At 55.0% G+C, this 24,821-nt stretch overlaps 1 protein-coding gene across 4 annotated transcripts; it reads left to right on the top strand.

Moving 5' to 3' along the window:
• Positions 1-1,830: 1,830 nt before the first annotated feature.
• Positions 1,831-23,532, top strand: KCNJ14 (potassium inwardly rectifying channel subfamily J member 14). Of its 4 annotated transcripts, XM_090048786.1 has the most exons (7): positions 1,831-1,988; positions 3,979-4,091; positions 4,496-4,627; positions 4,831-4,855; positions 5,915-5,992; positions 20,015-20,903; positions 22,026-23,532. In XM_090048786.1, exons 6-7 carry the CDS (start codon positions 20,181-20,183, stop codon positions 22,626-22,628), a joined length of 1,326 nt encoding a protein of 441 aa, XP_089904912.1. In that variant the 5' UTR covers positions 1,831-1,988; positions 3,979-4,091; positions 4,496-4,627; positions 4,831-4,855; positions 5,915-5,992; positions 20,015-20,180; the 3' UTR covers positions 22,629-23,532. The 4 variants fall into 4 exon arrangements, 3 of the variants coding, with proteins under 3 accessions (XP_089904912.1, XP_089904913.1, XP_089904914.1); XM_090048787.1 differs by lacking the exons at positions 4,831-4,855; positions 5,915-5,992; XR_016442562.1 differs by lacking the exons at positions 4,831-4,855; positions 5,915-5,992; positions 20,015-20,903; positions 22,026-23,532 and having other exon boundaries at positions 4,496-4,628.
• Positions 23,533-24,821: the final 1,289 nt, after the last annotated feature.

Genomic DNA, 24,821 nt, shown 5'->3' with positions numbered 1-24,821 from the left:
AAACACTGTGTCTCCCCTGTTCCTTGGGAAGCTGGTGAAACTCCCAGTCGGAGGTGGTTGGTCTGTGGGGAAACACTGGGAGTTCACAGGAGGGGTTGGGTGAGTCACCAGAAGGGCAGGGGTGATGGTAAGATCCCAGACCTCTGTGGGCACCAGGATAGTCACCATCTGGAGGACATGGGGGGCTGTGAGACCCATGGGCCCAAGCAGCCTGGTATCCCACCCTATTCTTGTTGTCCTGGGTTGCACCTACAGGCCCAGCTAAGTAAAATAACCCCCTGCCACCATGACTGTCATGGAAAGGATCTCACCACACCAGGATGGGGCACCAGGCAGTACCTGCTGTGAAAATATGTTGCTTTCTAGCATCCCATACATGTGGCCCATCGATCTCCCTAGACACATCTATATAAGATGCTTACTGCACAGTAGTCTAGTAACACTGCGCAGTAGCACACCGGTCAGAAACCATTCTAATAAGCCACTGTGCAGTGTTATTAGGCTACTGTGCAGTAACCATCATGAAAAAATTGTGTGCCGGCGCTACTGTGCAGTAACTATAGTTACTGCGCATTTAGTTAGTACAGGTTTCCCTTGATTTATGCGGTACATGCATTCCTGGACAACAGCGCATAAAGCGAACCCACTTTACAATGTTACAAATAGAGGTAAGTTCCCATGGTGGTGAGGGAGGGAGGGAGGGACAGTGGGAGGGAGGCTGGGACTAGGGAAGGAGCAGGGGGTGCGGTTCTGCTCTTGGGGCTGCACAAGGCAACAAAGCAGAGGGAACAGAGCTGCACTCGCCCCATATCCTTCTGCAGCAGCCCCAGGGGAGGCCAATGCCAGCTGCCTATATCTGCTGGGCTACACTGTGCCCTGGTGCAGGCAGCTGGTATCGGCTGCTCCCAGGGCCACTCCAGCATGGGCTGAGGTGAGTACTGTGCCACCCGGGGCTCCACTTGTCCACACTCACCCCAGCCCATGCTGGAGTGGCCCCAGGAGCAGGCAACACCAGCTGCCTGCACCAGGACATGGTGCAGCCCAAGAGCAGAGGTAAATGCAGACAAGCAGAGCCCAGGTGCAGGGGCGACAGGCGGAGCACTATGCAGCCCAGTGGCTGCAGGCAGCTGGTGCAGGCCACTCCCCGGGCTGCTGCAGCCAGGGATTGGGTGAGTGGGGCCACAGCCCTTTCCCCTCCCCCCACAGATTTACCTGGGCTGGGGGTGGGGCATCTATGCTGATGGCATAAGAGTAAACTTATATAAAGAACTCGCGTAAATTGAGAGAAACCTGTACTTCAGTAACCGAGTACTCAGCTAAATGCACAGTAACTACCTCACATTATGTCATACCAGCCTCCTTCTTTCTCCATAATAAACAGCAGTAATAAGGCTCCCCCTCTTCCCAAGCGTCATTCTTGAACTACTTTTGTAAAGAGCTCCAGCCAGATATCCCCTGTGCAAGGGCCCTACTTGCCAGATGGGGAAACTGAGGCACAGAAGGGAAAGGGTCATGCCAAGGCTGCCCAGTAGGGCAGTGGCAGAGATGGGACTAGATTTCAGTTCTGTTGCCTCCCTGGTGCTCTGGCCACTGAGCCATACTGCTGAGAAGTGGCTGATTCAGGCTTGTGGTATCTAATAGGTTACCACACAAGGCTGGGAGCCAGGACTCCTGGGTCCTGTCCCAGCTCTGGGAGGATGCTGGCGTCTGGTAGTTAGAGCAGGTGTGGGGACAGCTGTTGCTCGCTCTGGGCTCAAAACAGATAGCTTGGCCTTATCGCTCGTCTTTGTGGGTGGAGCTGAGAAACACTTCTTTCCCCTGGAGGCTCTGATTCAGGAAGTGGGCTAGCAGAGTGCTCCTTCTTGGGCAGTCACTCTGCACCCTAATCTCAGGAACTGACACCCCTGCCTCTCCCCCCGACTCTGTGTGAATGAGAATGTGGGAGGGAAAGATCCTGTGGGTCCTGTGTTGTGCAAGCATAGCTGCGGGTAAGTGCTGGGCTTGGAATCTCTTGCAGGCAATGATTGCAGCTGCCCTGATGGCTCTAGGGGATGTCCAGACGGGGCTGCATTCGAATCCTGCCAAGCCAGAATGCCTGGGTTCTGTCCTAGCCTGGGGAGGGGGAGCTGGGAGCCAGGATGCCTGGGTCTTCTTGCTAAATGTGCGGGAGGCGGGAGGCTGGAGCATGCAGGCCCCTTGAGCTGGAGGGACTTGGTGCTAGGGCAGGGATTAGTTTATGTTCATTCCTCTCTGCAGCTGACCCACCAAAGAGGAATCCCCCATGCCCGCCCACCCCCACCTTGCCTTCTGCCTCCTGCCTTCCCAGGAGGGGTTGGAGAGCCCCAACCTCCCAGGGAGGGTGGATGAGCCCAGGGCACGGACAGAGGCCATATTAGGAGCTACTAGCTCATGACACACTGTGGGGTCCAGGCCATGGCTCCTGTCCTGATCCCCACGGGCTTGGCTGGGGTGTAAGCATGTTGTTCATTGCTGCTGGCAGCAGGCAGCAGGCAGACTATGTGTAGGGGAATGCCTACCCTGAGTCCCATTCACTAAGGAAAGTGAATGATTCATGCAAATGGCGGCAGGACTTTCTTAAAGCATATATGCAGCTGCTGTGCAGAGGCATAGTCATGACTGCAGATCCTCTGCGCCCAGTCTGAGGGCACTTGTGCCCAGAATTTTCCACTTGGGTAAGGGCTGTGAAATCAGAATTTTGGAGGGGAATGGATTGATTTAAATCAATTTGATTGAAGTGACTGATTGAAGTCTCTATTTAAGTCAGGGAGCCAAAAGCCTGATTTAAAATAATTGATTATCAACTTTCTCCACTGTTTTTGTTTTTTAAAGAAAGGTGTATTTTCATTGATTGATATAACAATTAAAACGTTGATTTACAACTAAAGGCAGGTTCTACAGTAGATTTGGTAATATGTTTTCTAGATAACAAATTAGATTGTATATATGTGTCTATATATACCCTTGCTACATTAGCAGCATTATGTGTGACAAGGCAATGGGCATAACACTTGAAGTTTTGCTCACAGTTTGTTATATCTTTTACTGCTACTTCTTTATCCATAAATATTCTGCAGTGTGGGCATTTCCTGATGTATCAATTGTTTCTGAGAGAATCCTGTATTCTGCTGTTGTCACACAAGCACATTTATACCTTAGCCTTGCTGTATTAAAATCAAATTTAATTTTAAGCTGGTTTATTTTTTTTTTTAAAGAAAACTTAATTGTAATTGAAATATACAAATAGACAAAATCTAATTTATTTTTAAATCATGTATTTATTTCCACTGTGGAATGAGCACAAGTTTGGAGGGAGCAGGGAGGGTGAACACTTGTGAAAGTGTCTGTGTGGGGAGATCCCCTGAGCCGGGGTTATGGCGGGGATACTACAGACTTTGTGTCCTGAATTTCAGGACCTTGGATTTGGTGTTTAACTGGCTGTAAGAATGTAACTGGCAAGTGAATCTGGACTGAAATTAAACATTAAAAAAAAATTGTGCATGCATATGTGTGTGTGTGTCAAGTCCAGATTGTCCAACTACAAGCCTGCACTGTCAGCCTGAGTTACTATCTGGCTCCCAGGATGGGTGTTTGGGAGGTGGGAGGGAGGGCAGGAAATCAGCACTTCTGGGGTGTGGTGCACAAGCACATCCTCTGCTGAGTCACTTCTGCACTCCATCTGTGTGTGCACACACCGGCACTTACAAGCCTGAGGGATCTCAGGGGTAGGCTAGAAGGGGGCTGTGTGCTGGGAGTGGGGGCATCCTCACAGTCCTCACAGGGCACTATATGACCATCTGTCCAGACAATGAAATCCCACTGCAGAAAGACTGAGTCATTTGATTAAGAGAGATGTTCGTCCCTATGGGGCAGGCTCAGATGCTCCCTTTCCTTGCTGGCACCTCTGTCCCCAGCTTCTTGAAGGCCAAAGCAGACCTTGGGCTTGTTTCCTCTCTGCAGTGGTCAAGAGCATCCAAGAAGAGACAGTCTGCTACCCCTGCAACAATGCCCACCCCCGCATCAACATCTCGGAGGACAATCAGAAGGAGTCTGAAATGCAGTGGGTCTCTAAGGTGAACACTGTGAATGCAGGGCCCAAGAGATGCAGCTGTCTCGGATGGGGTACACTGAGGGGTGTTTACAAAGGAACACCTCATTTAACACTGAAATGCAGCCACCTCTGTCATGGAGCACAGGGGCAGCAGCATCTAACAGTGATTGGGTCTCGGTGCATGTATGGTGCAATCCTGTCCAGCACTTGGCAGGCTCAGATCCATCCATCCTGTCTTACATCATAGCCCCTCACACCTCAGGCAAGTGAGGGGGATTTCTCTTTTAGCTCAAGGGACTAATGCTTTGGACCCAGAGGCCATTAGCTGTATCCCTCCTGTCCCCTGAGGAGCTGCATGTGAGGTGGGAAGGAAGGGGGAGTTGGGGTCTCCACTAACCTCTGCTGGGGGGGTGTCTGTGCCCCCAGAACAAGACCATCGCCAGGATCTCAGATGGAAAACCACTGGAAGATCACAGCATGGAGGTGCTGAACGTGGATAATAAAGGTATCACCCTGACAGAGTGCCTGAATCTCATGCTCCATGTGCTTTCTGACAAGGTGAGAAACATCTGCTGGGTTATTCTATGGGGCCAGGAGCCTGGGTTCTGTCCCAGCTGTGCAAAGGAACAGGGGTCTGGTGGGTTAGAGCAGGGGTTGAGTGCCAGGACTCCTGGGGTCCAGCCCAGCTGTGGGAGGGGCATGGAGTCTGGTGAGTTAGAAAAGTAAGGATCTGTCCTACTTATGTTCTCTTTCTCTTCCAGGAAGAGAAAAAGATTCATTACAAAGGTGAGCTGCACTGAGCACCCCCTTCTCTGGGTGACTCATAGATTTCATAGACTTTAGGGCTGGAAGGGACCTCGGAAGATCATCGAGTCCAGCCCCCTGCCCAAGGGGGCAGGAAGTCAGCTGGGGTCATAGGATCCCAGCAAGATAAGCATCCAATTTGCTCTTGAAGGTGTTCAGTGTAGGTGCTTGGACCACCTCCAATGGCAGGCTGTTCCAGACCTTGGGGGCTCGGACAGTAAGGAAATTCTTCCTTATGTCCAGCCTGAAACGGTCTCACAGTATTTTATGACCGTTTGACCTCATCATCCCTTGGGGCGCTCTGGTGAACAAACATTCCCCCAGATCCTGGTGGTCACCCCTGATAAACTTATAGGTGGCCACCAGATCACCCTTGAGCCTGCGCTTTTCCAGGCTAGAGAGCCCCATGGCTCTCAGCCTCTCATCATAAGGTCTGTTTTCCTGACCTCTGATCATGCACGTGGCTCTTCTCTGCACTCTCAAGCTTCTCCACATTCTTTTTGAATTGTGGAGCCCAAAACTGGACGCAGTACTCCAGCTGCGGCCTCACCAGGGCCAAGTACAAGGGGAGAATGACATCCCAGGATTTGCTTGAGAAGTATCTATGGATGCAAGCCAGCGTTTTGGTTGCTTTACTAGCCGCAGCATCGCACTGCAGGCTTATGTTCATCTTGTAGTCAACGATGATCCCCAAGTCTCTTTCTTCCGTAGTGCTAGCCAGCGTAGAACTGCCGAGCCTATAAGGATGCTGCAGGTTTTTCTTCCCAAGGTGGGAAGTTGCTTTGCCGCAAATAGATCTGTCACATCCGGGGCTGCCGGCTCTTTCCCAAGTAGGAAGTGCTCCTTACTTGCCCCGGCCAGCACGGTGCCTCCCACTGCCAAGCCACCATTACCTAGCTCCCCAATGGCACAGCTCCCCCTAATGCTGCACTGGGGCAGTGGGACCTGCAGTGACTGCAAAGGGAGAGCTCTCCCCTAGTTGCCCAGTGGTACCTTGACCCTGGCATGATGCCACCTCCCTCACAAGAATTTGTTTTGCAGCTATGAGGGGGAGCCCCACTCCCCCCAAGGATGGACAGCACCTTGTCCCTAACAGAGCCTATGGACCAGCATACTCAGGTAGGGGCCACACCCACAACCTGGGACCAGGGGGTGGCTGAGAGGTCCAGAGTTATGCGGGGCTGCCTTTCCACTTTCAGAGTTGCTGGGCCTAACGGCTCTAGCAGGAAAGTGAGTAAAGTGGTTAGAGCAGAGGAGTGGCTGGGAGCCAGGATGGCTGGGTTTTATCCCAGCCCTGCAGGAGGAGCAGGATCAGTTGGTTAAAATGGGGGTGGGGTCTTCCCTAACTCCTCGAGGAGAGTGGGACCTGCTGGGCTGGCAGGACAGTGTTATTCTGTCCCATGATTTCTCTTTGCAGGCAGAATTGTTCTCATCCTCCTTGTGTTGCTGCTAGCTGCACACTTTGCTCTGCTCTAGATATGTCTACTGTATGGGACACAGCTCTTCGGTGCTTCTCATTCCCAGCCTGCAGCTCTCAATGCACCCAGTCCATTGCTCAGCCACCTGGCTTTGGTGGGGGTAGTCCCCTTGCTCAGGCACGTTCCAAGTATGTTCAGTGTCTTGTTCCATGACTCCTTCCTCTTCCTCCCATCACCTGTCCTAGTCTGTTAATTCCCTGCTCCTGCATGGAGCCCAAGCATCTGGACAGGAGGAAAATGGCTGAGCTGTAAGCACAGATATTGGGAAAAGTGGGGAATTGGGTATCAATTTTGGTCATAACCCATTAATGTGGTGGTAACCTGCGGAACTTGCCACTCCTAGACAAAGGGGAGGTAAAGAGGCTGCGGTGATCATCAGCACTATTAATTAACCTTCCATACATCTGTGGTTAGGATAAGGATGGGCAAGATACAGCTCATGGCTGGATCCGGCCTGCCAAGTGATTCCATCCAGTACGTGGTGGGTCCCTCTTCCACAACCAGCCCAGGCACAGGGAGCAGCCTGGGTCGTGGTGTGTGCAGCCAGTCCTGCTGCCCACAGGTGCAGAGATGCCACCTGGTACAGCCCCCCTACTTCTGAATGTGGTTCTTGGGCATGCTGGGAGCTGTAGTCCATTGGGCCAGATGGAGAGCAGGGGTGGCAGGGCAGCCAAAGTCGGCATCCTGGCAACCCCTGCTGCCACTGCTCAGGAGCAGGTGTGTGCCCTGCCACCACCAGCCCCTGCTGCCTGGGCACCCTGAGTCCCTCTGCGCCACACCTGGGACCCCCGCAGGCAGGGTGCGCTCAGCTGGACAGATTGGATGGAGCTGTGGATGGGTAGGGAGCGGTGTCCGAGAGCAAGATAGGTGGGCGGGGGCTGGGGCTGGGGCTGGGGCTGGGACAGAGCAGGACTGGGGCCCAGGCCCAGGGCAGAGCTGTGATCTGCTCCCTGCTTGTCCCTATGATGAGTGCCAATTCCCTGTCCTTGGGTGCCAATTCCCTGCTAGCCCAGCCTTGTGCCAATATCCCTGTCAATGCAGTCGGGCTCTGGAGTTAAGGCATTTGGTGATTAGCTCCTTCCCAGATGTCCCTGTGTAGCTTTGTGAGGGCTGTCCCTTCATGTCCCTCTGTCACTCAGTTTCCCCATCTGCAAAATATCCCTGCAGTGGGTATAACCAGCACCCATTGCAGGGATATGCAGGGAGCAGTTCACAGCTTGGCCAGGTCCTGGCCCCATGCTGTCACTGCCACATGATCCTGGCCCTGCCTATCCATCCCACTCCAAGATGCCACTCCCTATTCACCCACAGCCCCATCTCATCCCCTCAGCTGAGCCTGCCCTGCCTGCAGGGGTCCTGGGTGGGTCTCCATGCTGACCCCACCCACCCACTCCATCTGGGGTCCCCAGCAGTGGGTGCAGGGTGGACAGGCACAGGGCCAGCTATGATAAATTGGCATCTCCTCACCCCTCACTCTCCAGCCCTCAAGAGCTTACCAACACTCATTAAGTGGCCCTCCAGCCAAAATAATAGACCACCCCTGAGTTAGGACATGACAGGCCCTGGGAGCCAGGACTCCTGGGTTCTCACTCCCACCCATCCACTATGGTACTGCCTGGCAGGTTCCAAGTCTCCTTCTGCCTTCTGAAAGGCAAGTTTTATTAATTCCATATCTCTAGTAATGTATAAATGGATAGAATATAAATACCCCGGTGAACGGGGTGAGTGCAGGAGGTGTGGTGAATGGGGCTGCTGCCCTTCTTCCCCACCCCTCCATATCTGCAAGAAATAAAGTCTGACCCCTCCATGCTACTTGCTTTCTGGGAGCCCTAACAGGATTTGAACCCACCAGCTTCAGAACCCAGATCATTAGGTCTTGTACCTTCTCCTGAAAGTTGGCACCCAACTCTTCTCAGCTACTAACAAGAGAAAGACCCACAGACTCCCTCATGCTAAAATCATTTAGGGAGCCCATAGCAATCCACTGCTAGATGATGCACCAGCCAGGTGTGTGTGGATGCCCCCTGCTGGATAGACCTGGTAGGACCTGCTGTGTGTCATTGGCCCTTTGGTGACAGCACACACCAGGAATTCTCCTGGAGGAATATGTGGTGTCTAGAGAGGCCCTGGAGGATTGTAATGGGTCTGTAGGTCACCTAGTCCCTGGCTGATGCTTTTGGACATGAAGTCTCTGGAGTAAGGGCTGGCTTTATAATATGCTTTGAGACTACTCCACCTAAGAAGCGGCTGCAGCTCAGCACCCAGCCCAGTTCATGGTGGATGATTAATGTATTAATTAATAATAAGAGGGTTGCAACATCCTTCAGCCCTGAGAACTGTGTGTGGGAGGGGGGGTGACGTGGAGGCACCCCAGCTCCCTGCCAATGCAGTTGGGCTCTGGAGTTGAGGCATTTGGTGATTAGCTCCTTCCCAGACATCCCTGTGTAGCTTTGTGAGGGCTGTCCCTTCATGTCCCTCTGTCACTCAGTTTTCCCATCTGCAAAAAAGGGGGCCTGCACACCTCCTTCACATCCCAAAAGCTTCAAGCAGCAGTACCAGTTGGGGGGGTGGGGCTTTGGAACCCCCACTATGACAAGGGGGAGCCAGGGTCTGGATGAGTGCCCGTGAGACAGAGGGAGTGCTAGTATTGGCTAGAGCACCCGCACAACACCTGAGAGACCCAGCTCAGTTTGGGGGGCACCTCCACATGGCAGTGGAGCCCCAGTCTGAGGTAAGAGCCCGTGCAGGGCCTGGTGTGACATAGAAACACTGATCTCTGTCAGGCAAAGCTAAACAGCCCCTGGCATGATGGCGGGGGGGCTCTTGCTTGTGGGCCCATTGTGGCCCCCAAAACACTCAGGATCTCCCCCCAGTCTGAGGTCTAGAACCAGCAGCTCCAACACTTCTTCCTCAAACTTGACTATGGTCAGGTCACCAGGAGGGCTTCTGGGGCCAGCACTGGCACCATGGTCCCTTGGGCAACCACAGGCAGTCACTGGAAGGGTGACAAGTACCCCTGAAGTCCTACCAGACTCCCAGCCTCTGCTGGACCCAGCAGCAGCAAGTTCCACAGGTTACCCATGGGGTTGGCTTCCAGCCACATGGCCACTATTATGCTAAATGCCATCCTCACTCCACCTCCCAGTTTCTGTTGAGGGAATCCCCCCAGGTACATCTCACCCATGCCTCTACCATAAACCAACTTAACACACTCCTGCCCATGGCATTATTTCCATACATGGTTAATCTCTCCAGAATACCGCAAGATTGTCCTGGGGCCTTTTCTGCTTCTCATAAAATGTATGGATGATTGGAGTTTTGGCTTCCGGCCTGGCTTGGCTTTTCTTCATTGCATCAAAGTGTTGTTTTGTCATTGTAGGACAGAAGCTGTGGCCTGGGCATGCACCAGGCAGTTGTTGTGGGTCATTGGGTCTGGTGGGGTTGCACGTGTTGCTTGCTTGACCCCTCAGCATCTCTCACTCTCTCTTGCTCTCTCTCTCACACTCTCACACACACACACTGCTGGCTGCTTGGGCCTCAGGGAAATGTGTGTTGTTTCCTGGTGTCTAGGTGTGGGAGAGGCACACTGATGCAGGCTGGGGGCTGCAGATGGCAGGGGACATGCACAGGAACCCAGCTTCAATCTGAGCCCTCAGGTTGATGCCCCACTCCACACCAACGCTCCATAATCCCAGAAGCTGCCTCATCTGCCAGGGAGAGTTGAGCAGAGCCAGGTGTTACCATGAGCTACTGCCCTACCAGGGGGGCACAAGGGGTAGCAGGGAAGAGGGTTAGTGCCACAGCTGCCCATGTAGGGAGCTGTAATTGCCCATCTCCCCACAAGGGGGAGGAAAGAGACCATGGCACCAGCACAGCCACACTCACTTTGCTCCAGGAGCCCCCCTGCAGGGTCCCAGCCTGGGCTGAACCGCTGTCAGGGGGCATACATGTGTGAGGGGGGATGTTTTCAACACTGGCTGGAGTCAGAGGGCAAAGAAAAAAGAGGCTAGATCCTTCTCTCTAGACTAGAGCACTCTTTTGGTGCATGCAGCCCCCTGGCATCCACCCAAAGACAGCTGCTTTGGAGCATAGGGCGAGGCAGGGACCCTGGCAGCATTTGGGCTCATTTTATTTGGGCTTTCAGCCCCTGCTCATCTATGGGGGGCACAGTCCTCTGGGGCCATTAGCAGCAGCAGAAAGCAGCCTGTCCCCTGGGAACTTTTTCCATGTATTGATCCCCTTTTTGCTGTGGCCTGGCATCTCCAGTGGGGGCCAAGAGAGAGAACATGGAAATGGGGGAGGAGAGAGAGAGAGAGAGATGGAGAAAGAACCTATACCTCCTTTTCCATCCTATTTCTATCACTTGTTTCTATTCATGCCCAATTCTGCTCTCTCACTCTCCATCCATCCTCTACTTCCCATCTGTCCATCTCTCACTCCCTCTCTCTGTACATCTCTCACTTCAGCTCCCTTTGATACATTCCCTCACTCCGGTGACCCAGCTATCAATTCACCAGGCTCGGTCCCAGCCAAAGCCTGACATACAGGCCAGGGGCGGGACCTGGTTCCCTCCCCCAGACACACTCCCTTCACCAGCACGCCCCCCCCATCTGGCAGCTTAGCGAGAGCTCATCCCAGTGCTTGGGACTGGCAGGGACTGGAGGGGGGGCCATGCCTGCAATTCCCACACCTTGAGCAAGGGGTGGGGGAAGGGGGGCGGAACTGAGTGTGAAAGACAGAGAAGGGAAGACAAGAGGCGCCCATCCCTGGCTGGACCATCCTGGTCCCACATAAAGAATAGAGTGAAGACAACCCTCAGAAAGAGAGAGAGATACGCCAGGGAGGAGGAGAGAAAGAGATACACACAGGAGAAGAGGAAAAAGAAGGAAAGAAATCAGCCTGAGCAGAGAGATGAAGGCAAGTCGCAGCACAGTCAGGTAATGGGACTCTTGGCCAAGGTTAGGGCGGAGGGCAGTTGGTGGGGAGACATGGGTCCCAGAGGACCGGGACCCAGCCTGGGAGGCAAGATGGCTTCAGAACTACCCCCAGCCCAGGGTGGATGAGAAGATGGAGGAGAAGGTTGGAAACTGCATGGGAAAACACCAGAGGCTAGAGAGAAAGCAAGAGAAATATGCGGGGCGGACAGGGAGAGGGAGACAGTAGGATGGACAGACAGGGAACCTGATGTAAGGAAGGCTGGATGGGAATATCGGTGTCTGGGGTGGGCAGACAAGTGCAAAGGGCTGAGGATGGACAGACAGACAGTTGTATGCACAGGGAAGGAGAGGTGTATGGGGGAGGCATGGACAGATGAAGGGCTGTGTATAGGGACAGGTGGACGAATGGACACATGGGCATGGGGTTGGATGGAGGAATGGAGGGATGTGTGGGGATGGGTGGACAGACAGAGGGCGAGCTGTACAGCTGGATGGACACTGTCAGTTGAGCTGCAGGACAGACTGAGCAGGGGATGGTGGGACAGACGGACACAGTGACTGTCCACTGGCTGAATCCCAGCAGGCCTTGCCCTTCTCCCCAGTCAAGGGTCTGGGGCAGGGGACAAGGCACTAAAAGACCCCCCAACCTCACCCCTATTTGACTTCTGTGCTTGGAGGGAAATGGGAGTTAGAGGTGTCTCCTGGTCCTGGGAGCTCTGACCCTTCTTATTTCTGACCCCCCATTAGCAGGGACCCCCAGGGAGGGGATTGTCAGGGGCAGGAGGAAGGAAGGGGGTCATCTGTGGCTGAGATATTGGGGTAGGAAACGGGGGTGTGGGAGCTGTTGCCCTGACAGGGCTGGGGGAGGGGCTGTGCTGCTTGTGCTTTAATGGCCTTTAAGGCTATAAAGAAAAATAAATAATAGATGGGGGAGATGGAGGAGGAGGAGCCCAGGCGGCGCCAGGGCACTGGGCAGGAGTCCTCTGACTGGCTGGGGAGGGTGCCAGGCCCCTGCTGTCATGGGGAAGGCAAGGAAGCTGGCATTGCTGAGCCGTGGGGCATCTGGCCTGAGAGCTGGGCCCCAGCTGTGGGCACTGGAGGGCACCTGGGCCCTAAGCAAAAGTCAGGCAGGGGGCATCAGGCCTGACTGTAGTGCTGGGCATGGGGGTGTCCAGGCTATGTGTGTCACAACCCCACCAGCCCCTCACAGTGCTCCCCCCACCCCACCCCATGTACCCCGTGAGGCAGGGTCCTGGTATGTGACCCCCATCAGGGCAGATAGTGACAGTGGGTACAGGAGGAGGGTGGAGTAGGATGGGGGATCCCAAGAAAATGGAGCAGGACCCATCAGGGGGAAGTGGGCTCTGGGCAGGGCTGTGGCCCGGGCAGAGTGGAGGTTGAGGGAGGATGCAGCCGTGTGTGTGAATACCTGGTGGGAAACCACTGGGCACTAGCAGGCAGGCATGGGCCTCAGATTGGAACCTGAAAGGTGGCAGTTCCACTTTTCCCCACCCACGGCAAGGAGGGTCTTGATCGGTGCCCCCTTCCCATAACAGCCAGGAGACCCCCCTGGGTGCAGTAGCTGGCTCATGGGGCAGGACTGGAGCTAACTAAGACACATGGCTGTTTCCATGCAGGGAGGGGCCCTGCTAAGCTGCTGGACCTGGTTGAGGGAGAAGACACCCAGGGTTGGGGGCAGCAAGAGACTGCATTGGGCTGGGTGTCAGCCCTGGGGGTGCCCTTGATGTGCTGAGTAGAAGCCCCTCTGCTGATCCCCTGAGACAAGCACACAGCCCAATCTCCCCAGCTCTAGGTCCTCCAGGCCCTGCCCTGCCAGACTTATTCCTCTACCAGGTCCCCTCTGGTAGCGCCCGACTGTGTCCCCCAGGCCCCATGCCTCAGACACCCCTAGCCATGTCCCCTCAGTCACCAGCACCGCAGCATGGAGCATTGTCCTGCCATGGATCCGGTGAGGACCAGAGCGGTTTAGTGCCGTCCTCTGGGCAGCAACTCAAGGGCAGTGGCTGGAGGCGGGTCCTGGCATCAGCTCCCCACGTGCGTGCAGTATTATTCCAGCTTTAATTAATCAAAGCAGAGGTATGGCATTAAAGGATGGGCAGGCAGGCACTGCCCCATAATCACGGCCTGAGACAGACAGATAGTGCTCAGGGTTCAGCATGGGCACAAGGTTCCCTGCAGCCCCCAGACTGGCCAGCATCCCCCAGACTGGGGTATGGGGCCAGGGCCTCTACTATAATACCCCTGTGTGCCCTGGGGAGCAGAAGCATATCAGGGATCCCAGAGGGTCATCTCTGCCTGGAGAGGCCTGTGTGTGTGCCCCCCTAGCTGGAGCTGAAGGAGTCCTGGACCCACCCCAGTCCCACCCTGCAGTGACTCTGAGTGACCCAGCTGGATGGAAGTGGCTGGTGGATATGTGGGGGGTAGGAGGGAAGGAGTGAGGGGGTGAGTGGCAACATCAGGCATACTGAGGCAACCACATACACGCCCTACACAACTACACACACAGCCCCTCCCCACAACAGCACGTAACCACACACTCAACACAGGTACACACAAAGGCCTACATACTCACACACAGAGCAACATAACCACAATGACATGCAGCTATATACAGTTCTACAGGTCCTAGATACCTATACACATAGCAACACATCACAACACCCTGTACACAACTATACACTCGCACCAAAACAGCTGCATCCAACTACACACGCAAGCCTAGCGAGAACATACGTCTATATAGAAGTAAGTAGCCACATACCTTTATCCAACCACACACCTATACACAGCTAAACAACCACATACAGCTGCATGTCTATACGCACAACCACACAACTCTGTATAACTAGGAATACAACCAACACAGCTCTATCCCACATAACTGTACACAGCTATACAGACCTGCACTACTGTACTACATGCAAAGCTGCTTACACCCACGCACACCTACTCAACTCCACACACCTAAGAAGCATATACAGTTACACAATCAGATACAGTGCAACATGCAGCCCTACACTTCATGTACTGCCCTGTGCCACCACACAGTATTTCATAGATTTCATAGACATTAGGGCTGAAAGGGACCTCGGGAGATCATCGAGTCCAGCCCCCCACCCAAAGGGCAGGAAGTCAGCTGGGGTTATAGGATCTCAGCAAGATAAGCATCCAATTTACTCTTGAAGGTGTTCAATGTAGGTGCTTGAACCACCTCCGCTGGCAGACTGTTCCAGACCTTGGGGGCTTGGACAGTAAAGAAATTCTTCCTTATGTCCAGCCTGAAACGGTCTTGCAGGAGTTTGTGACCGTTCAACCTCGTCATCCCTTGGGGCGCTCTGGTGAACAAACGTTCCCCCAGATCCTGGTGGTCACCCCTGATAAACTTATCCTACACAACTCCACATAGCTTTGCAATGCCACACACCTACTCCAGTTCAACACCTTTCCCACTGTAACCAGCTTCCTGGACCTTGCCCCAACGAAACCAGTTGGGCAAGGGGATCTGATCCTCCTGGCACTTGGACAGACTCTGCCTTAGGGATGCCTTATACTTACCTAGAGATACTCAGTGCTACCTAATTCCCTCCTCTACACAACCACACACAACTACACATGCCCAGCCACAAAAAACTGCTCACATTGCCCTAAACAATTACAATGCACAGAGCCCTACAAACCCAGACCCACCCACACAGCAACATATAGCTGCACACAACCCCAAAACAATCTTTTATACATATACCTGTACCCATACACTGAACGCAGCTGTACAGAAACACGCACACATATGCATATCACACACACCCTACAACCATATGCAACAACTCGGTATATGTATAAACAACTTGGTATGTTCTCTCCCTTACACACATACAAACACACACACATACCACTGCACTACTGTACAAATACACAAGCACACATATACAATGGTCTGTGACCACACTCATTCTCCTTGTCTGTACAGACATACGCCCTGCCCACACCACATTATACACTGTCTGCACCCACTCCTCCCTTATATCACAGACATACACTTATATATATTCACACACACACACATATACCCATTGTACTCCCTGCCTGTACACCTACTCCAGTTCAACACTTTTCCCACTGTAACCAGCTTCCTGGACCTTGCCCCAAGGGAACCAGTTGGGCAAGGGGATCTGATCCTCCTGGCACTTGGACAGACTCTGCCTTAGGCATGCCTCATCCCAGGTGCTTGGCTGCCCATCCCGCCTCACTCCCCCAGTCATCTCTCCTCATTTCAGGGATCTCCCCAACAACCTTGGGGATGGGGCCTGGACCCCCCCACCCACCTCATGCAGCTCCCTAGGTAGGGAGCCATGGCTGCCTGAATCACGGCCAGTCTATGGTGTGGTACCATAGTGCCACAGAACAGGCACAGTGCCATAGACCAGCCCTGTATGGGCACAGTGAGGGGTGAGCAGGGGACTAGCTCTGCTTCCAGGGGCATGGGTGGAGAGACATTGCTAGGGTTGAGGTCTCATGAGGGGGTTGATCTCCATGAGCTGCCTCAGCAGTATGTGTCACTGGTATGGCTACAACATTACATTAGCCATCCCCAGTGCAAAGTGGAGCTGACAACTTTTAAAATCTGGGCCTGGACTCTGGGGGAGGGAGGCAGTGGGTAGGGGGCACAGAGGGGCCCTGGTACCACTCCCCCCACTTTCCCCTCATCAGTCCAGAGGGCAGAGAGCAGCTCCTATATGGGGCACTCCCACACACTACATGTATACACCCTTGCATACAAACAGTCCCACACACCCATCCCAAAACTCCACAACCACACCTCTCTGAATATACACATGCCTGAACACAATCTCCTACTCACACACAGCACCTCTCTGCCAGACACACACAGAGACCCTGGTGCATCTGTAGACGCATACACATACACATGTACATACATGCTGCCTTCTCAGAGTGGCACAGATTAATACACACACATGCACATCAGTATCTCCCTCCAAATATGGAAAAAGACACACACGCATGCATACACACACACACATTTCAGCACAAATGTGCACTCCTAAGCACACATCCATACTTCTCATCTGTATAATCCCCAGGCATAGTGATTCACACATACCTGAACAGAAGTATAACCTGTCATCCACCACTGCCAACCCTCCACTCACACATCTGCACACCAATAAGTGCATGCTGTCCCATGTACAGCCTGCTGCATGCTAACATACACACCCTGACACTCACATGACTTCTGCACACATAGGTAGGCACGTATACACTCCTGAACAACTATCCCATTTCTATATGCACACACCTGTATGTACAAGTGTGAATGTCTACAAATATTCACACCCCTCCACAAATATGCACACCTCCACACATCTGTGTGCAAAGACTGCAACCCCCCCACACACATACCCTCCTCCACAAACGCCTCATCTCCACACAGGTGCACACACGCACACAAATATTCATGCCTCCACACACACGTACCCCCTTACACAAAGGCTTCACCTGTACACACACACATACACACCTATACACAAAGGCGTCACTTCCACGCACACACAGATATGCATGCCTCCACACACATGTATACCCCCTACACAAAAGGCTTCACCTATGGATACACATACCCCCTCATACAAAGACCTTACCTTCACGTGCATGCATACACAAACATACACTCAAATATGCATACCTATACACACACACCCCTCTACACAAAGCCCCCTGCTCCACCCCACCCCACCCCACAAAACACATGCAGGTATTTATGCTTCCCCTCCCCCTGGAGACATGAGCACACATGCCTCCTGCCTATGTGAGCAGATATGAGTTCAGGGTGGCTGGCAGCAATTGGAGCCACCATGGCCAGCTCTGAGCTGGGGCTAGGGTCCCATGATTCACTCAGGCATTCCCCCTGGGCTCCAAGTCAGTCTCCCAGTCAGCTAGTGGGACACGTGGAAGAAGTACATGGGGCTGAATGGGCCCAGGGAGCTGAGATGCACCAGCAGGCAGGGGACAGAAGGGTAGGGTCTGCTCCTCTGGATCAGCCCCATCTACCCCAGTCTCTTGGCCCCCTCCCCGCCCTGGCTCAGCCCCACAGGCCCATCTACCTCAGTGTCTCCAGGAGCTGCCAGTGCCCTGTGTCTGAGAAGGGAGGTAGTGTCTCAACTATATCTGATACCAGGGAGACCATGACAGGTTCTCTGTGCCCAGCTCTGGAGTGCACAGGTCTATAAGGCCAATGATAAGGGCAGGAAAGGCCAAGGGGGAAAGGTAGAGGAGTGAGCTGGGGTTCTGTGCCCCCATGCACCCATATTAGGAGTCAGTGCCTGTCAGCTGGGTGAACTGGCTCTGGCCAGGGTACTACCCACATCTCTCCCCCACCCTGGGTGGTCCTGTTCCAAGGCCCTCATACTATTGGGGAGCTGTTTCCCCTGCATCTGCCCTGCCCTCTTCTGTCACTGGCCTTTCAGACCTGTGCATCCCAGAGCTGGGTACAGCGACCCAGTCACAATCTTTCCAGAACCACATGCAAGGGAGACATCATCTCCCTACTAACAGGAGGGGCTGAGGGCTCCTAAAGATGGGACATGGGGGTAGATGGGCCCATAGGGCAGATCTGGGATAAGATCCCAGACTGGATGGGTCCAGGTGGTAGGGTGGGGCAGGACCTTTTCCCCTTTGGAGGCCCCGATCCCACCCAGGCTGGGGCACTGGCTGGCTAAGTGTGTGAGTGAGGGCAGAGGGGGCTGGCATGTGTGAGGCCTGCATCCCTTGCCCAAGATTAGATCTTGACTTTGTCATGAAATGCCACTTACACAATCTCTGCCTAAGCTCCACAGCTGCTTTGAATGGTGACTTAAGCTGCTCAGAGAGGAGGAGGGGGCAATGCTGGTGGCTGGGGGGAGGGCATAGTGCTGTGGAGCAGAGTTATGGGGCCTTGTGATGGTGGGGGGATCCCCTCAACATAGCTCTCTTCTCCCCTATCCTTGGCAAAACCCTGCTCCCTGCTCTCGAACATCCTCCACACCTCTGCACAGGAGTCACAAGGGGCCTCCATCCCTTCCATTGTGAAGTATGGGCAAGATCAGAGCAGTAAAGCCCCAAAGCTTCCCTCAGAAAATGAAACCCCCCATGCCCCTTTTCTATCCCAGCTCTGAAGAGGGATTGGGGGTCTGACGGGTTAGAGCAAGGGGGGCTGGTAGCCAGAACACCTGGCTTCTCTCTCACCTCTGAGAGAGGAATGGGTTGCAGTGGCTCAGATCAGGGGGGCTGGGAGCCAGGACACCTGGGTTCCATCCTCATTCCATTCCCATCTCTCTGGTTCACATGTGCTCTCTCCTCTGGCTTCCCTGAGGGGGCTGGGAGGGTCTATGCGTGGAGCCCATACCCAGGGAAGGGATCCTGCCTGGTGGGGAATGTGGGGCAGGACTGCCTGAGGGGAGCTGGCCAGAGGAGGAACGTATTCCCTGGCCAAGCCCCCAGTTCCTCACCACAGGGACAAAAGGTGTCAGGCGGCCAAGACAGAGCCAGCATCTGGGACTGCCAGGAGCACCCCAGCATCATGCCTATTGGGGCAGCCCCAACCTGCAGCTCCCAGTACAGGAACAGGTAACACAGAGCCTGGTGACCTGGCTTCTATACCAGGTCTGGGCGGTAGTGGGCTAGAGGAGTGGGGCAGGGAACCAAGGACTTTAGACTAGCAGAGCCGGGAGAGAACCCAAGCATCCCAGCTCCCAGCCCTGCTCCAGTTCTCTCCCAGAATCCCACTGGACTTTTCTTTGTATCTACAAGATCCTGTCCCATCTGCTCCTCCCCATTGCATAGCCCACCCTCCATGACCCCCCTCAAGAACCCCCTTGACCTATTAGGCTTTTCCCACTCCACCTATTGTTCAGGGGCTGCCCCCAGCCAGGTCCCAGCTGACTCAGATCAGGATCCCACAGTGTCTGGTGCTTCCCAGCTTCTGCCAGGATGGAGTCTCCATTATGCCAGGGGCTGCATAGACCTAGAATAGCAGATCCCAGATAGTTTCATAGAGTTTCATAGACATCAGGGCTGGAAGGGACCTCGGGAGATCATCGAGTCTAGCCCCCTGCCCAAAGGGCAGGAAGTCAGCTGGGGTTATAGGATCCCAGCAAGATAAGCATCCAATTTACTCTTGAAGGTGTTCAATGTAGGTGCTTGAACCACCTCCGCTGGCAGACTGTTCCAGACCTTGGGGGCTCGGACAGTAAAGAAATTCTTCCTTATGTCCAGCCTGAAACGGTCTTGCAGGAGTTTGTGACCATTCAACCTCGTCATCCCTTGGGGCGCTCTGGTGAACAAACGTTCCCCCAGATCCTGGTGGTCACCCCTGATAAACTTATAGGTGGCCATCAGATCACCCTTGAGCCTACGCTTTTCCAGGCTAAAGAGTCCCATGACTCTCAGCCTGTCATTGTAAGATCTGTTTTCCTGACCTCTGATCATGATGAACCAGCAGGGCTGACCCAGGGGGCAGGATACTGGGGTAGATGGGACTCACTACAGGGCTGGTCTAGGCAAGGACTGGGTGGGCCACCAGGCTGGATGAGGTTGACCAGGGACACTGGCATGTGCAGGGGGTGGCCCCATTCCCCTTGCCACATCCCACCTATACCACCATGGCTCCGTGGTCTCCCCTCCTCCAAACTATCTCTTCTCTCCCCATCCAGAATGTGCCGGGACCTGTGGCCCCCCCGTGACGCCCCAGGCCACTAAACCCCATCTCCTCCCACCTGCTACCACTCAGCTCCCCTCAGGCTGGGCCACCAGAACTGGCCTTGCGGCTCCTCCCTTGCAAGGCCGGGTGGGGACGCAACTGTCACTGAGGCCTGGGAGATGGGTGTGGCTCGGGCCATCCGCCGTCTGAGCACCGACAGGCCGGAGCAGCTGTGCGAGGAGGAGACGGCAGCGGTGCCATCATCCTCAGTTGTGTGCCGTAACGGCAAGGCGCTGGAGCAGGGCCGCAGCCGCTTTGTCAAGAAGGACGGGCACTGCAACGTGGAGTTCGTGAACCTGAGCGAGAAGAGCCAGCGCTACCTCACCGACCTGTTCACAACCTGCGTGGACATCCGTTGGCGCTGGATGTTCGTCATCTTCTCACTGTCCTTCATCCTCTCATGGCTGATCTTTGGCTTCACCTTCTGGCTTATTGCCTCTTTCCATGGGGACCTGGCACCCCCGACCACTGCCGATAGCCCCTCACCCATCACCCCAGTCACGCCCTGCTTCCTTCAGGTCACCAGCTTCATGGGGGCTTTCCTCTTCTCCCTGGAGACCCAGACATCCATCGGCTATGGCTTCCGCAGTGTGACAGAGGAGTGCCCAGCAGCAGTGCTAGCTGTGGTGCTGCAGTGCATCGCCGGCTGCATCATTGATGCCTTCATCATTGGCGCCATCATGGCCAAGATTGCCAAGCCCAAGAAGCGCAACGAGACCCTGGTCTTCAGCAACAGTGCAGTGGTGGCCATGCGGGATGGCCAGCTCTGCCTCATGTGGCGTGTGGCCAATCTGCGCAAGAGCCACCTGGTGGAAGCCCACGTCCGCGCCCAGCTGTTGCAGGTGGGGACACCTGGGTGGGGAGGGACTGGGCACATGTGGGGATGCCCCCATGAGCCAGATGCCATCCCCACATGTGGAAAGCCTGCTGGGGGAGGAGGGAGGAGAGTCCTTGCTGAGCCCCTTGGCCACGCCACCACTGGCATGGCCCACCCCTAGACTATGGCCATCTGCCCATGCAATGACTCCCTTCCACATCTGATGGTCCTGCCCAAGATATGGCCCTGCTGTGTCCCAACCAGAGGTCCCCACCCACTCACCTAGCCCCATCCCTGCCCCACAATGTAGCCCCACCCTCTGCATTGGCCCAGCCCACTTGTATGCATACACCCTGGCCTGGTTACTCTGACCCCATCTTTCTGTAATGACCCCATCTTTCTGCAATGGCCCTGCTCTACCCATGGCCAGTCCTTGCCTGTGGCCTCTCTCAGAGGGTTCCACTTGTGGGGAAGGGGAGACATGCATTGGGAAGTGTTATGGAAGCAGCTGGGGTCAATTTGCACAGCACAGGCCCAGCGTGTGTGTGTGTGTATGTGTGTGGCTGTGGCTGTTGGGGAAACAGCTATAGCAGATGCAGGGGGGCTGATATAGAAGTGGCATGGATCCAGTGACCATGAGTGTGTGTGTGTGTGTGTGTGAAGCACAGATATAGCAGCCAAGGTCATGTGTGTGTCTATTAGGGGCACAGACACAACAGCAGCAAGAGAGAGAGGGATGTGTGTGTGGTGCACGGGTGTAACATGGACCCTATGGGTGTGAACGTGCACATGAGGGGGGCTGAGCTGAGGACACAGACGCTGCCCACCCAGCTGCTGGTGGGTGCCAGCATGGTCAGGCAGGAGACACTAAGGGCCCTGCTACACATTCATATTAATGTTGGATAAACATCAGCCATAAAGTTCTTACACATTTTCAAGCACTAACTTTGTAGCTGGTCAGCTCTTTATAGCTGGAGGATCATTGTTATAACAGGATAAATTATTTTGCACATGTGGCCAGTCTGAATTTATTGCATGATTCACCAGCGAATTGCATAGTATATGTAATGTGTGGCGGGGGTCTTAGTGGGACTTGACTCTGGTTGCCTCATCTCATTGACTCATGCTCCCCCTGCCCCTCCTGCAGCCCCGCGTGACTCCGGAGGGTGAATATATCCCCCTGGACCACCAGGACGTGGACGTGGGTTTCGATAATGGCACTGACCGCATCTTCCTGGTGTCACCAGTCACCATCGTCCATGAGATTGACAGCGACAGCCCCTTCTATGAGTACGGCCCGTCCGAGCTGGCTGCCGCCGACTTCGAGCTAGTGGTCATCTTGGAGGGCATGGTAGAGGCCACGGCCATGACCACGCAGTGCCGCAGCTCCTACTTGCCAGGGGAGCTGCGCTGGGGCCACCGCTTCGAGCCCGTCCTCTTCGAGCGTCGTGGCCGCTATGAGGTGGACTATCGGCACTTTCACCGCACCTACGAGGTGCCTGGCACACCCCAGTGCAGTGCCAAGGAGTTGGGGCAGCGCAAGTTCCATGTGCCACCCACGGCCACCCGCGCCTCCTTCTGCTACGAGAACGAAGTGGCGCTGAGTGCCTGCCGCGAGGAGGAGGGGGAGGAGGAGGATGAGGAGCAGCCAGGGGGTGGTGGCAGTGGAAGGGGCCTGGCTAGTGACAAGGGCAAGGAGGGGAGAACAAGCAATGGCCTGGAGGCCATGGAGATGCCCGGTGGGACATGATGGGTCAGTGGCATCAGACTGTGGGTCTGTGGAGGAGGAGGAGGAGAAGGGGGAGGAAGAATGCAGTAGTAGCTGAGGAGAGCAGGGAAGAGGGGTCCTTAGGGTCCCCGTACCCGAATTCTGGACAAGGGGAACCCCGCAGCCTGTCTCCCCTGGAAAGTCAAGAGGGGAGCACCAAGGGGAGCCCAAGCCTGTCTCTCCTCCCCTTCACCCCCCAAGAAGACAGGGGGAGCCTAATGCTAGTGGGACAGCCCCCCCACCCCATCTCTCACCTGCCCATGGGCAATATCCAGCCCCTGCCCCAGAGCACAGACTGTACAGACCCAGTCCCCTCCACACCCACTCCTGGGATTATCAGGGGTTGGGGCCCCCTGTATGTAACTGAGGCTCATTGCTGCTACCTCCTTTGAGGACACCGCTGAACTGTCCCGCTCCCCCAGCAGCCCCATCTCCCTTTTGCTCTGGTTTCTAAGGCGGGGGAAAGTTGCTGTTAACTGGGGGTGGCACCCCCTGAAAACCCCCCCTTCCCTTCCCCCCCATTCTGCTAGCCACGATGCCACTTTAGTAGCCATGTTGGATCCAGCTGCTCCCCCGCCACTTAAGATGACTGAGGATCCCCCGGGAACTGGCAAGGCTTGGGGGTCTGTTCCTGGGGGATGTGGTTGCTGGGGACCTTGGGGTCCAGAGAGGGTCCAAGCCATTAAAGAGAGGCCACATAGCACCACTGCCCCCCTGCTGGCTGGACCTGCAGCCGCCCAGCTGTGTGTCAATAGCCCCATAGTGCAGTAGCACAGAGAAGCGGAGGCTTGGGGGAGCCAGAGCAGATCTCCCCCTCCGCCCCCCACATCCCCAGATCACCCAAGTGATGCAGATAAATACAGAAATAAAGAGAGAATTTGGAGAATTCTGGTCTGCATTATTCTTGCCAAATGAGGTGTATGAGCCTCATTCCCTCCGTGCCAACCCCGCTCCCACTTTATTCGTTGGATGCCTTCCCACACTGGTAAACCCCAACTCCAGGGGGCCCTGGGTCACATGCAGCCCTGGCATCATCTGTCCCAACCATTGGCAGGGGCTGTTTGAGTGATTTCTGGTCTAGGCCTGAGGTCCAGGAAGGGCCGATTCTGAAGCATTTTTACATCAAGGGATTTGCTAGATGGAGACCTAGACAGAGAGCTAGAGGGATGTGTGGGGAGGGAGGGAGGGATGAATGAATGAATGCATGGACACACTGTGTGGCCTGGTACTGGAGAGGGCTGTGAGGTGGTGGCTGAAGCAGATAGGAGGCTGTGGGAATGGCTGACTATCTGCATGAGCTATGTAGGGCTGGAGGCTGTGTGGAGCCAATGAGTTGTGGGGTGCCTGGGACAACTTTGTGTGGCTGGCGGGCTAGAGCAAAGTGTGGGACAGGCTGTCAGAGTGGCTAGTGGGGATGTGGGGTCAACAGGCTACTAGGTGTCTGCACAGGTTGTCGGGAGCTGTAGGGATGACGGGCTGTGAAGTGTCTGCGTGGAAGTGCTGGACTGTGGGCAGCTGTGGGGCTGCAGGATGGGAGCAGAGGTGCCTTAGACCTGTGGGGCTGCAGGATGGGAGCAGAGGTGCCTGAGACCTGTGGGGCTGCAGGATGATGATGTAAGGGGCTGTGGCACAACAGTCGGCTGACTGTGGGGTGCTGGGGCCAAGCTGGCCTGTGGGCACTCACTGAAAGACCACACTGGCTGGGCCAGGCCAGGGCAATGGGGTATGTGTGAAGGTCAGAGCAGGGAGGGACAGCTTGGAGCCCAGCTAGGAGCTCACATTAATCTGACACAGTTTCAGTTGCTAATCCCAGCCGCTTAGCGGCTGCCCCAGCAGGGGAAATGGGGCCTATTAAAGCACTCCCCCCATGCCCCCAGGCCCAGCCCAGCCCCTGCCCCATGGTCCCCACCCTACTGCCCCCTGCACCGTCCCAGCCAATGGGGCACAGAGGGTTAGAGGGGGCTGCGCTCAGCTCTCAGCACCTACTCCAGACCCTGACACTCTCAAGGTGAGGCCATGTCACGAGTGTCTCAGCTGACACCCTGGCCGGCTGATAAACCCAGAGAGGAACATGGTCTTAGGCCCAAAATAACCCCTCAAGAGCCCTATTCTTAGCCTATCGGGTTGGCAGGGAGGGGGTGAGAGTGGTGCTCTCTGACAGGAACTATCCAGCGC

This window comes from Crocodylus siamensis, chromosome 5 (assembly GCF_052110815.1).
Source record: "Crocodylus siamensis isolate JL-2025a chromosome 5, ASM5211081v1, whole genome shotgun sequence".
Classification (NCBI taxonomy): Eukaryota; Metazoa; Chordata; order Crocodylia; family Crocodylidae; genus Crocodylus; species Crocodylus siamensis.
The sequence above is the reverse complement of the archived record's forward strand: the minus strand, read 5'-3'. Positions and strand labels throughout refer to the sequence as shown.